A 12392-nucleotide genomic window follows, 5' to 3' on the forward strand; every position below is an offset into this window, starting at 1 on the left:
GAGCATTTTTTCTCCTGAATCTGACCCTTTAAATTTTCTGCTTGGTATTTTAAAAATAAAAAACTCCAAGGGAAGCGACCAGGCTGTAGACTTTCAAAGTATCGTCAAGGACTATGAGCTATCAGATCAAATTATTGGGGTGTGTGCTGACACCACAGCTAGCAGCATTAGAAAGAACTATGGAGGTATAAGAAATTTTATTGTTTATGCCTTTGGGAGGCCTGTTCTCTGGCTAATGTGCAGGCATCACATATATGAGAGACATGTGTCTTATGTCATGGAACTTGTTATTGATACACCAAAAAGTCCAAGCAAACACCTATATGTTTTACTTTAGAAGCTATGGCCGCAAATACATAGAGAAGTAAATAAACTTAAAAGAATTGTCGTATTTGAATGGTCTCAGGATGCATTTAGACCAAGTACTCTTTTGCACCAACTTGCAGTTGAAACTAAAGAATTTTGCACCTCAGCACTTCAGAAGAACACTTTTCAAAGAGAAGACTGCAAGTATCTTTGCCAGCTACTGGCTTACTTCCTGGGTGCAGATATACCTAATTTCTTCTTTAAGCAGCAGAGAGCTCACCCTGAGACATGGGAAAATAAATTACATTGTGCTTTCCCATGGTCTCTTCTCTCTGAAAAGTCCTAAGGCTCCTTCAAATAACCTAAGAGCTTTTAAGATAGCTTACCAGCTCCAGATATCAGATGATTACAAAGCCTATGCAGAGATTGGGAAAGTTATAAACAAAAGCCTTCAACGACACACTTGGTGTCTAGCTCTACAGCTTGTGGTTTTGTCTCTTGCTAACAGGGATCTAGATGCTGACGTTAAGAGCAACATCCCTGAACTAACAACTAAGAACTAAGAACTAAGAACTAACAAATTTCTGTATTTTGCCGTTCCAGAAAACGAAAATAATGTGCTTGAGAAACCTGGAATCCAGCCAGTTATTGTACCAATGTCATCTTTTGATGATTTTGTCATTACGCAAAGTTGTCTTCTCTTTTTTCTCCTAGAAATCACTAAGGAAGAGCTATTGCTGAGGAGAGAGAAAGGTATTGCGGCTTGCGAAAAGGAGAGAGCCCCTAAGTCATTTATCAAGTTCTCTGCTTGTGCAAACCAGTTTGCAGTGGTAAATGATCGGGCAGAACGTCACATCAAGCTGATCCAAAACTTTATTGGAAAGACACATAACGAGGATAGACTTCAGGACACTCTTTATTACACAGACCTGTAGCGTGTAAATTGTTAGGGGAAGAGGGTCGTTTTCGAAAAATTAGGCATTTTAGAACGCAAGCACATATCATGCTTATTTTAAATAACAAAAATAGGAAGTCAATTGCACCAAACAATTTCAACCGAACAACCCATTACTCCCTACCAATGTATTCGCATGCTATACAAAAATGTCTGTAAAACTGCCAAAAGTGTTTTCATATCATTTTATTTAATTAACTAAACTATTAATTTCAAATACTTGTAATTTAAATGCTTGGATTATTTAATTATTTTACAAAACAACTTGTCTTTTTAAGTTTATTTATTATTTTCTAGGTTGTTCATATTAACAGACAGCAAGTATCCAAGAAAGTTACAAAGAAATACCTGCAGGACATCACGTTTTTCAACTCAATTTAGAACTATTATCTGAAATAAATTTGTCGCACAAAATCTGTATCTTCCTTATCCTATTAGATATATTTTAAATCGAAACCAGTGTTTTGTGAGTGTTTCAAATTTAAAGCTATCTATATACTGAACATTAAAATATAATATTCAGGAAAAATTCAATTATATAGAAATTGTCTAAAACCACCTTCTTTACCTTAGAGTTTATTTTGAAGGCCGAAATTTTCACTATAAGCTGCTAATAGATAATGATAACGATTCAGCCCCTTCAAGCGGCGTCACTCTTGAAGACCCCTTTAAGCGCGAGGCCGTCGGCAGTCGCCGACGCTTAACGCCGCCACTGAAAAATCCGACTCTAGGTACACAAACTTCCCCATACTTTGGCGCTTGTCTGCTCATACGATCCATTTTTACAGTCTTTAGACGTAAATTTCTTTAAAACAGTTAAAAGCGAATGGAAACAAACAGTAGAAAATGTTTAAACTAGAAATAAATTTCAGCCGTTAACACATGGACAAGTTCCTGCCATGTGTAAGGAACTTAACGAAAAAAATTATTTAAACTTACACCTTAAGAAAAGAGAAAGAATTAAACCAAATTATGACCTCAGCCAATGCTACAGCTTTTGACTTAGCCGAACAAGAATCAAAAAACAAAAACTAGACAAACTTTTTTTTAATAAACGTCATAACTATTTAATAAACTATCTTTTAAGACGCTACTGGGTCTCAAAATGAGAAAAATTCCCCTCAAAAAAAAAAAGGTTCAAGACAGCAATCTAAAACAAGCATTAAAAAAAAATGGTTCAAGACTCAGAAAATACTAATCTAATAGATGAGCCTGTTAGTTCATGTTATTCTTGTGGTGTTGATTAGATTAATAGCACAGATGCTCAATGACTTACATGTAAACAGTGTGCTAACTAGATTTGCGTCACTTGTGCGATTGATTATCATCCTACTATGAAATTTATACGCATGAAATGCCAAAATAATATTTTTTGCCATGATATAAATTAAAATAATTACATTTAAGTAAGATATTTATAAGAGTTTCGTTAAATAATTTAATGAGTTTATGTGTGTGTGTGTTTTTTGTATCTATCCGGAATTGGGTTCACAGTACCTTAATTCCGGATAAAAACAATTTTTTTAAAAACTTGAATTTTTTGAAACTTGAAATTAAAATAATAATTTCTTTAAATCGTTCGATTCGTGTTGTCATTACACATATTTTAGCGTTTTTATTTTTTTGAAACTCATTATTATGAGTTATATAATTTTTTTTTTAAACTAAAACCATATTAACTATACAGTCAATAAAACTAACCAAAAATTAGGTCTAATACACACTCTTTTAAATATTTAGATAAAAGAAATATAAAATTACTATTTTCTTCATTAGTCAGACCTCATCTTGAATATAAGCACCATTATAGAATCCACATTTACAAAAATATATCAATATGATTGAACAAGTCAACTAAGAGCAACTCGTATCCACAGTTTAAAAGGTTTACGATACGAAAATAGATTAAATAAAATTTATCTTTCGACATGAAAAAACAGAAGGTCGAGGGGTGTTATTGTGGAACTATACAGGTTTATGAATAACTTAGATGTAATTAATTGGTACAATTCCCTATATTTATAGAAAATTCAATTACAAGAGAGCACAATAAAAGAATATGTTGACAACAAAGCGAAAAAAAAAAAAAAAAGGTCGACATAACTATTTATAAATAGAATAGTGAACAAATGGAACCGTTTACCACAAGATGTTGCGGATGCGAAAAATTTAAATGCTTTCAAAACCCTTTTTGACAAATTTAAAAACTGTGAAAAGCTGTTACAGTCTGACATCTACTGCTGTAAATAAGACTGTTGACATCTACTATTGTAGATGTCAGACTGTAACAAATTGTTAGATTGTAACAAATTGTTTACAGTATATTTTAAAGAATTTTTATTATTGGAATATTATGGTTAAAACCCACTGATCTCTCTATTAACAAGTTATAATAAGTTATTATAGAGATCAGTGTTTGAACCTCGCATAATAAAAGTTTTACTTTTTAATTTTTACAATCTTTTCTTTTTTTTTTTAAACTTTTCTTTTTAAAAAATAAAAAAAATGCACTAACATAAGAGCTCAAACGAATCCATCAGGAAAGCCAATTTTTTTTTTTTTAATAGTTGATTCAAGTCCGAATATCGAAAATAAAAGGCAAACTTTCATGAAGCATTTTTTTTTTTTTTTTTATAAAACAATTATTTACAATTTTATAAAATTACATTATCTCCGTTTGGAGTTTGGTGGTTTTGGATATAAATCTTTAACAATATAAATGTTTACAAATGTTATATATATATAGATATATCTCTATATATATATATATATATATATATATATATATATATATATATATATATATATGCATTTATAGTTTTTAATTTTTTATTTATTTATATACATTTTTTTTTTAATTTTTGATTTTATATTTTTTTTGTTTTTTGGTTGTATATATTTTTGTGTTTTTTGGTTTTAAATTTTTTTTATATTTTTCGTTTTTTTATTGTTTAGCCATTGTACGGAAAGATGTTGAGAATTAGGTATGGTTTAAAAAATTAATATATTTAAAGATAATGTTCAATATTAGTTAAGAGTGTTTTGTAAGAAAGAATTTAAAAAAAAATATAAATAAAAATTACAGAACCTTCACACAAACGCCACTTTATAATCGCTATATATAACACTTATATGTTGAAAATATCATAAAATAATGGCTGGCAGTGGTTGTCTAATCATAAATAACAATTATTTTATTGTAAAAAAAGCTTTGCAAAGAACAGGAGGTCTTTACTAAACATTCAGTTCTGAATTGTGAGCCAGTGTATTGATTAAGCTCATATGTTTAGTTTTAGTTTCCTGTTTTCTACTTGGCAAAATACATTATTAATACAAAAAAGTTGACAGAAAATGTCCACAGTGTTTCTACGGATATCATAATTATACTTTAAAGTAATAATATTTCTGATGTTCCCGATTATTACCCTGATCACTGGGTCAATTTTTATGTTACCAAACATGTGGTGGAATCTACTGTTCCATATTGTACTCATGATGGTTTGAGAGAGTGTCAACAGCAGCTGCGAAGTAGAGTTTTTCTCCTATAAATTCACTGTTTCAATCAAGAAAATCAAATTTATTGGAGAAAAATTGCTTTAAAATGTCAAGGATTTATATGCATATTTAAAATACTCCCATATTTCAACTGAAAGAGGACAGTAGGCAATGTTATCCTCGAATTTACCACAAGTTTTGCATTTGTTACTTTTAACAATCTGTTGCCTTGTGCTTTTGGCTAGCCAGGCCGCAGAAGGTAGATTGTTGTGTAACAATCGATAGAGGATATTTTGTGTTGGTCCGCATGCGTGGGAGGTAAATGCGTGGGTTGTTTTTGTTGAACCGTTCCAGACGAGTTCTGCTGGCGCGACTGTATTTTTATTTTTTGCCACTTCTAAGTAAAAATTTTTTGTTTATTTTAGGGGAATGTTAAACAAAGACCCTTTATTGCCTAATATTTCAATTGTTGTTTTGTAGTACTAAGAGGTTTTGTTGTCCCAGTGTTTTTGAAAATTGTTCTACCTTAAAAAGTTTCAGCTTTGGTTTTGGTTCGTAAATTTTATAAGTAAACTTGCCAACTAATACTTTGAAAAGTAGTAGTAATTGTGAACTATATCCTCTTCGCATTCTTTCAATTGAAAGAGTGTTTTGAGGCGAAGTGCAAGACTTTGCTCCTTCGGTAATAAAATTCCGAGACCCCTGCTTTTGACGGGTAAGAAAAGTATCTCTCTCTCTCTTGACCGGATTGAAGTTGTTCTTTTGCCACAGATTTTCGAAAATGGCTCTGTGCAGACGATCTATTACCCATTCGGGAACAGGCAGCACGTTTGCAAGAAACCACATTTTTGATATTGTTAGCGTATTTATCAACATAGTCTTTCCCCTAAGTGACAAAGTACGTAGTTCTAGAAACTTGAGTTTTTTCTCTACTGTTTTGAGTTACTAGCCCGTTGAAGTCGGTAGTATTACTCATTCTGGAGTAAAAAGTAACACCCAATATTTGAAACTGGTGTTATTGTTTCACTCTATGTTGTCTAATTCTGGGTACATTTAAGGATCAAAACCTCCAAGAGAAAGACCTTTGGTTCTTGACGCATTGATCATTGAACCACTTGCTTTTTCAAACAGTTTTATTTTTTCGAAAAAATAGTGGAAAGATTTTACGTCCCTGGCAAAAAAGTTCGAATAGTTTGCGTACTGCTGTAATTTAAGGGGTATCGGTATTCCTGGAATTGAAACTTCTGAATATAGGGTGTTAACAAAAGATGTAAAAGTTTCTCCAAGATTGAATTTTTGGAGAATTTGCAGTAGAAACGCACGATCGACTTAGTCAAACGCCTTTTCTTGGTCTATAGATAAAATGAAACTAGGTAGATTTTTAAATTCTGCATAATCTATAAGATGACGGGCTAAATGTAAATTGGAGAATATTGTTCTACCTGGGATTCCGCAAGTTTCATTTGGTTCTATAATTTTCCCCAGTACTTTTGCAAGTCTTAGGGCCAGCGCTTTTGTGATTATTTTGTAACCAGCGCCGATTAAGGATATGGGCCTCCAATTTTTGCATTTAGTAAGGTCTCCTTTTTTGGGATTAGTGAAATTACTGATTTTTTCATAGAATGGCTGGTTTGTTTCTCTACAAAAAATATTTCGAGAGCAAGTTCTTCAAAATCTTTTTCTAAAATATGCCAAAAAGTTTTCTAAAACTCAGCTGGAAGTCCGTCATAGCGCGAAGATTTTCCGTTTTCAAATTTAAAAAGGGCTTCTACTTAAATTAAAAGTTTGTCTTTTAGTTCCGCGCCGGTGAGGCGGGTGTTTAAAATTCGGTTTTCATCATCACTTAAACATTAAGTGATGTGTGACAAGACTGTTTTGGATGTCTTTGCATAAATTAGTTTTTGTGTAAATGTTTTTCTAATATGAACCCAGGGAGTTTAGTATTTCACCAGGTTCACCTGTTAATGTGCTGTCATTCTTGCGAATTCTAATACGAGTTTGTTTGGAAAGAAACCTAATCTTGGAACAAATCTTTTCATTTTTAAAAATCGGTTTACATTGCTTGTGGGTTTGTAATTTAAATAAAAATATATAACTTTTTTCTCTTTGATATTGAAGTCCTTTTTATTCTTAAAAGTGACTAATATTGCTTGTGGGTTTGTTATTCTTTTATATCCATTTATTTAAACAAAAATTGAAAATTACAAATTTTTATAATTTTACAATATTAGGTTAGGTGTCACTCATATAGTTAAAAATTAGTCATTGAAGTGACACCTATTTTGTATTATGTAATTTTTTTTATTATCTTTTTATTTTTAAAATTGCTAAGATTGCTTGTGGTTTGTACTTTTTTTGAAATCTTTTAAAAATACTTTTTATTTAAAAAAAGTTTTTGTTTAATATTCATACATCGTAACTTTTCGTAAAGACTAAAAAGTAGAAAATAAAATCTAGCAAAAACATTTGCTCAAAAATATAATCTTTTTTGTACTAAAAAGTAGAAAACAAACTTTTTAATTTAGATTAAATAGTTCAGTAAACTAAAGATGGACAGGTATGTTTCTATATAAATCCTCTGCAGATCTGTCAATCTTTAATATACTGAACTATTAAATTTAAAATAAAAAGTTTATTTTCTACCTTTTAGTACAAAAAAGATTATACTTTTAAGCAAATGTTTTTCCTATATTTTATTATCACGCCTAAAAATTGCTACCTAAAAATATATATATTTACAGATCTGCCACTTAGTACATCCAATTATATCCGGGCCCAAATTATATCCGGGCCCGGATTATTAAACCCCGGCCGGGTAGAAAAAATCAAAATGCTTGTTTTAATTATATTTAAATTACTATTTTAGAACAAAATGGCACCAATTAAAAAGCAAGGGAGCATATTGACGGCTTGCTTGACTTACATAAATGTGCAAAAAATTTTAAAACTTGCTGAAAATGTGCTTTATAATCCCAACTATCTTTGGGTAACTGCCTTATTGCTATTTTTTGCTGAAATTCCTGTGAATATCTTTGTCATTTGGAAAATTAATTACACAGAAATTGACTGGGAAGCATATATGAAAGAAGTAGAAGGATTTTTGAACGGAACTTATGATTACTCAAAGCTTGAGGGAGGGACTGGTCCGTTGGTTTACCCAGCTGGCTTTGTTTACGTCTACTCATTTCTTTATTTCATAACAAGTCAAGGTCAAAATATTCGATTAGCACAGTATATATTTACAGCATTTTATCTATTGACATTAGTTCTAGTGTTTTATATTTATCAAAAAACAAAGAGTATACCACCTTATGTTGCATTTTTTATTTGTTGTGCGTCATATCGAATTCATTCAATATATGTACTACGACTGTTTAATGATCCATTGGCTATGATCTTTTTATACTTCAGTGTTGTATTATACTTAAATGATTTTTGGTCTTTAGGATGCTTGTTTTATTCTTTCGGTGTTAGCATTAAAATGAACATTCTGCTTTTTGCTCCTGGGCTTTTTGTTTTATTACTTGTTAGACATGGAATTAAAGGAAGTATTAAAAATATAAGTATATGTGCTTTTGTTCAAGTTATTTTAGGCTTACCATTTCTTAAAGAAAATGCCTCAAGTTATGTTCTAAGATCTTTTGATATAGGGCGGCAGTTTTTTTTTATTTGGACAGTCAACTGGAGATTTTTACCTGAAAATATATTTTTATCACGTTGGTTTCACTTCATATTGTTATTTTTACACATATTAGTGCTTATGTTATTCATTCTAAAAAAATGGCCTAAACCAAATAATAGCTGGTTATCAATGCTCTCAAAAAGTTATAAAGGAAGAATATTATCAAGCAATGAAGTTGTTTTCGTTTTGTTTTCTTCAAATTTTGTTGGTATGTGTTTTGCACGTTCTCTACATTACCAATTTTATGTTTGGTACTTTCATACATTGCCTTTTTTGTTATGGAGCATTAAATCAACTCCTGCATTTAAATTGTTAATTCTTGGGCTGATTGAAATGTGTTGGAATACCTATCCATCAACCAGTTTATCATCTGGAGTTCTTCATAGTTGTCATTTTCTTATTTTGAGTGGACTGTTAATTAAAAACATAAACTTTGAAAGAAAACATGAATAGTCCAATATAATAATGTTAAATTATTTGTACAATTGCAATATTTGGTGTTTTTTTTTCTATACATATGTATCAGATTTAAAAAAATAATAAAAAATCTTATCAGAATAAAAAATCATATCTGAATGTTCTTTTTAATATTTATTTGCAAAAATATGATGGTGTTAATGATAATATAATCATCATTATTTGTTTTTAAAATATTTTATACTTAAATATAAGTTTTAACACAATTGCTTTTGTTCATTTCTAAGTATATAAAAAAAAATTTCCTTAATAATCATAGAAACAAAGGCTAATAAGAAAAATAAAAAAATTTAAAACTAATATAAAAGTTCATTATATAAAGTTGACTTAAAATTCATTATAAATATAACAATTATTAATATTTATTGCGCATTATATGGCTTTATAAATATAAATCCATATAATATCTTTAACATATAAAAGTATACTTTTGCTTACCATTAGAATTAATCAAAATTTTTAGAAGTTTTTTTTTGTTGATGTTATTAAGGACCTGTTAAATGTTCAATGGTCTTAAGAGATACCTTAGAATATTTTTAAATTCGCTACTTTAATATAAGTTTTTTTTTTATACAAATTTCAAAATTTTTTAATCCATAAAGGAATTGTTTTTGAAACTTTTTTATTATTTAACTTCAGTGTTTTTACTAATTTATTATTGCTCTGTTCTTTAAGAACATTGAGCACTCTATTTTTTGAACTAACACTAACATAATTTATATATATATATTATATATATATATATATATATATATATATATATATATATATATATACACACATACAGAGGTTATTCTAGAAAAAATAATTTGGGCCGCGGTATGTACCTGAGAAATTTAGCAGAAATATTCCTGAAAATCGGAGTTTATCGCAGATAAAACAATATTGTTAAAAAATTAAAAAAAAATTAAAGTCCTCAACTTTTAATTTAGGCCGCGCCCAAACAGTTGATGCTGTCGAAAACAATCTAGAATAGCCCCTGACATATATATATATATATATATATATATATATATATATATATATATATATATATATATATATATATATACATATATATATATATATATATATATATATATATATATATATATATATATATATGTATATATGTATATATATATATATATATATATATATCTATATATGTATGTATATATATATATGTATGTATATATATATGTATATGTATATATATATATATATATATATATGTATATATATATATATGTGTGTATATATATATATATATATATATATATATATATATATATATATATATATATATATATAAATTATGTATTTGTATATATATTTATATATTTAAATGTAGAAAAAAATTAAGGATCACATAAATGGGTACAAAACGATTACTACCAGATAATACAGAAGGTTCAATTGTTATAGAATCTACACATCGTTCTACACCTCCACCATTAAAGTTGCGTATAAAGCACCAAACTTTATCACAGAAGCTTTCATTAGATATTTATGAATCAAAAAGTGATAAAGATAAATACTGTACTCTTTTAAATTTTTCTAAGTCATTGCGCTTGACAGGGATAACTGCAGATGAATGTGAACAATTAATGAGACTTTTTAAGGAGTTAGTTAAACGAGAACCTGACCATATGCTTCGTGCTAAAGTTATTGAATTAATGGCAATTTTGTGTGGGATTATTGGATCAAATAAAATGCAAATTGTTGAAGATATTTTAGAGTGCCTACATAAAGAAGGTAAAGTTTGACTTTTAAAAGTAAAGTATGTTTTAGGTAAAGTATTTAACCAAAATTGAATCGAACCAAGGTTGAATTTAATTTATGTAGTTAGTATTAAGTAAAAATTAAATTGCAGGAACGGAATTATTTTTTTTTAATAATTGATAGACTGCCTGCCCCAACCAAACCCTCAGTCGATGTAGCAACACTCCCTTGCGGGTAAAAGATAGTAGATGTAGCACCACTCCCTTGCGGGTCAGGCTATTTTTCAGTCAATGTAGCAGCACTCTCTTGCGAGTCAGGCTATAAGATAGTCGATGTAGCAACACTCCGCGCATGATTTGCAGTAAAAAAAAATAAAAATAAAAACATTTTATTAAAAAAAATCAAAAATAAAAACATTTTTTTAAAATAAACAAAAATGAAAACATTGTTTATATTGTTAAAGACATTCAGAATGTTTTTAAAACATTCTGGTCAATTAAATTTGCGTTTTTGCGTTTTTTTAAAAAAATGATTTATTTGTAATTAAATTAATGGTTTTTACTTTCGTCCAACACGCAAATGTTGGACGAAAGCCAAAAGTAATTAAAAGTGACGTATGTCTTGGCGTAAGAATCACTTTTTTCCTTCCGCTCTTCTCAAAGACAACAAACTATAGATCTATATATATATATATATATATATATATATATATATATATATATATATATATATATATATATATATATATAAAACTCCTAACTGGTTGTCAGAAAGTTTTTTCGTATTTTGTTGACACAAAAAAAAAATTAAAATGCAAGACCGGAATTTTTTTTTTTTTTTATATGATAGACTGCCTCCTCCAACCAAACCCTCAGTCGATGTAGCAGCATTCCCTTGCAAGTCAGGCTTTAAGATGTAGCAGCACTCCATGCATGATTTACAGTAAAATAAAAATAAAAACATTTTATTAAAAAAAATAAAAATAAAAACATTGTTTATATTTTTCAAAACATTCTGGTCAATTAAATTTGCGTTTTTGCGGTTTTTTAAAAAACGATTAATTTGTAATTGAATTAATGGTTTTAACTTTCTGACAACACGGAAATGTTGGATGAAAATCAAAAGTAATTAAAAGTGACGTATTTGTTGGCAAAGAATCATTTTTTACCTTCCGTACTCCCAAATGCAACAATTTATAGAACTATATATATATATATATATATATATATATATATATATATATATATATATATATATATATATATATATATATATATATATATATATATATATATATATATATATATATATATATATATATAAGTGTATATATATGAATAAAGAAAATATCTTTATATTATCATGTATAATATTGTATACTTGAAAGAGTGCTCAATAGATAAACTAGAGCTATATAGTATATATATTACTGTTACCCGCAGTACCAGAAATTAGCTAAATGCTAATGTTTATAGTATAATTTAATATTGCAACTCTGAGTTTCATGTGTTATCACAATCATCAGGCAAGTAGTAAAATCAGTTTCATGTGTTATCACAATCATCTGGCAAGTAGCAAAATTAAACTTTTACTACTTGCCTGATGATTGTGATAACACATGAAACTTAGAGTTGCAATATTAATTTATACTATAAACATTAGCATTTAGCTAATTCCTGGTTCTGCGGGTAACAGTAACATATATATTATATATATATATATATATATATATATATATATATATATATATATATATATATATATATATATATA

The 12392-nt window shown here is 28.5% G+C and overlaps 2 protein-coding genes across 2 annotated transcripts in view; both read left to right on the top strand.

The window, feature by feature from the left end:
• The first annotated feature begins 7562 nt into the window (after positions 1-7562).
• LOC100214877 (dol-P-Man:Man(5)GlcNAc(2)-PP-Dol alpha-1,3-mannosyltransferase) lies at positions 7563-9014 on the top strand. Its single transcript, XM_065788984.1, has one exon. The coding sequence runs from the start codon at positions 7629-7631 to the stop codon at positions 8889-8891; it is 1263 nt and encodes a 420-aa protein (XP_065645056.1). The 5' UTR covers positions 7563-7628; the 3' UTR covers positions 8892-9014.
• Positions 9015-10248: 1234 nt separating this feature from the next.
• LOC100205144 (integrator complex subunit 4) overlaps positions 10249-12392 on the top strand; it is a 25267-nt gene continuing 23123 nt past the window's right edge. Inside the window, exon 1 of the mRNA XM_065788985.1 lies at positions 10249-10652. Coding sequence (XP_065645057.1) covers positions 10271-10652 — 382 coding nt within the window. The 5' untranslated portion in view covers positions 10249-10270. The remainder of the gene's footprint in view (positions 10653-12392) is intronic.

This window comes from Hydra vulgaris, chromosome 01, assembly GCF_038396675.1.
Source record: "Hydra vulgaris chromosome 01, alternate assembly HydraT2T_AEP".
Taxonomy (NCBI): Eukaryota; Metazoa; Cnidaria; class Hydrozoa; order Anthoathecata; family Hydridae; genus Hydra; species Hydra vulgaris.

What these genes read in the sequence shown, in the direction of transcription:
- LOC100214877 (XM_065788984.1), top strand. Translation starts at nt 7,629, where the DNA reads ATGGCACCAATTAAAAAGCAAGGGAGCATATTGACGGCTTGCTTGACT.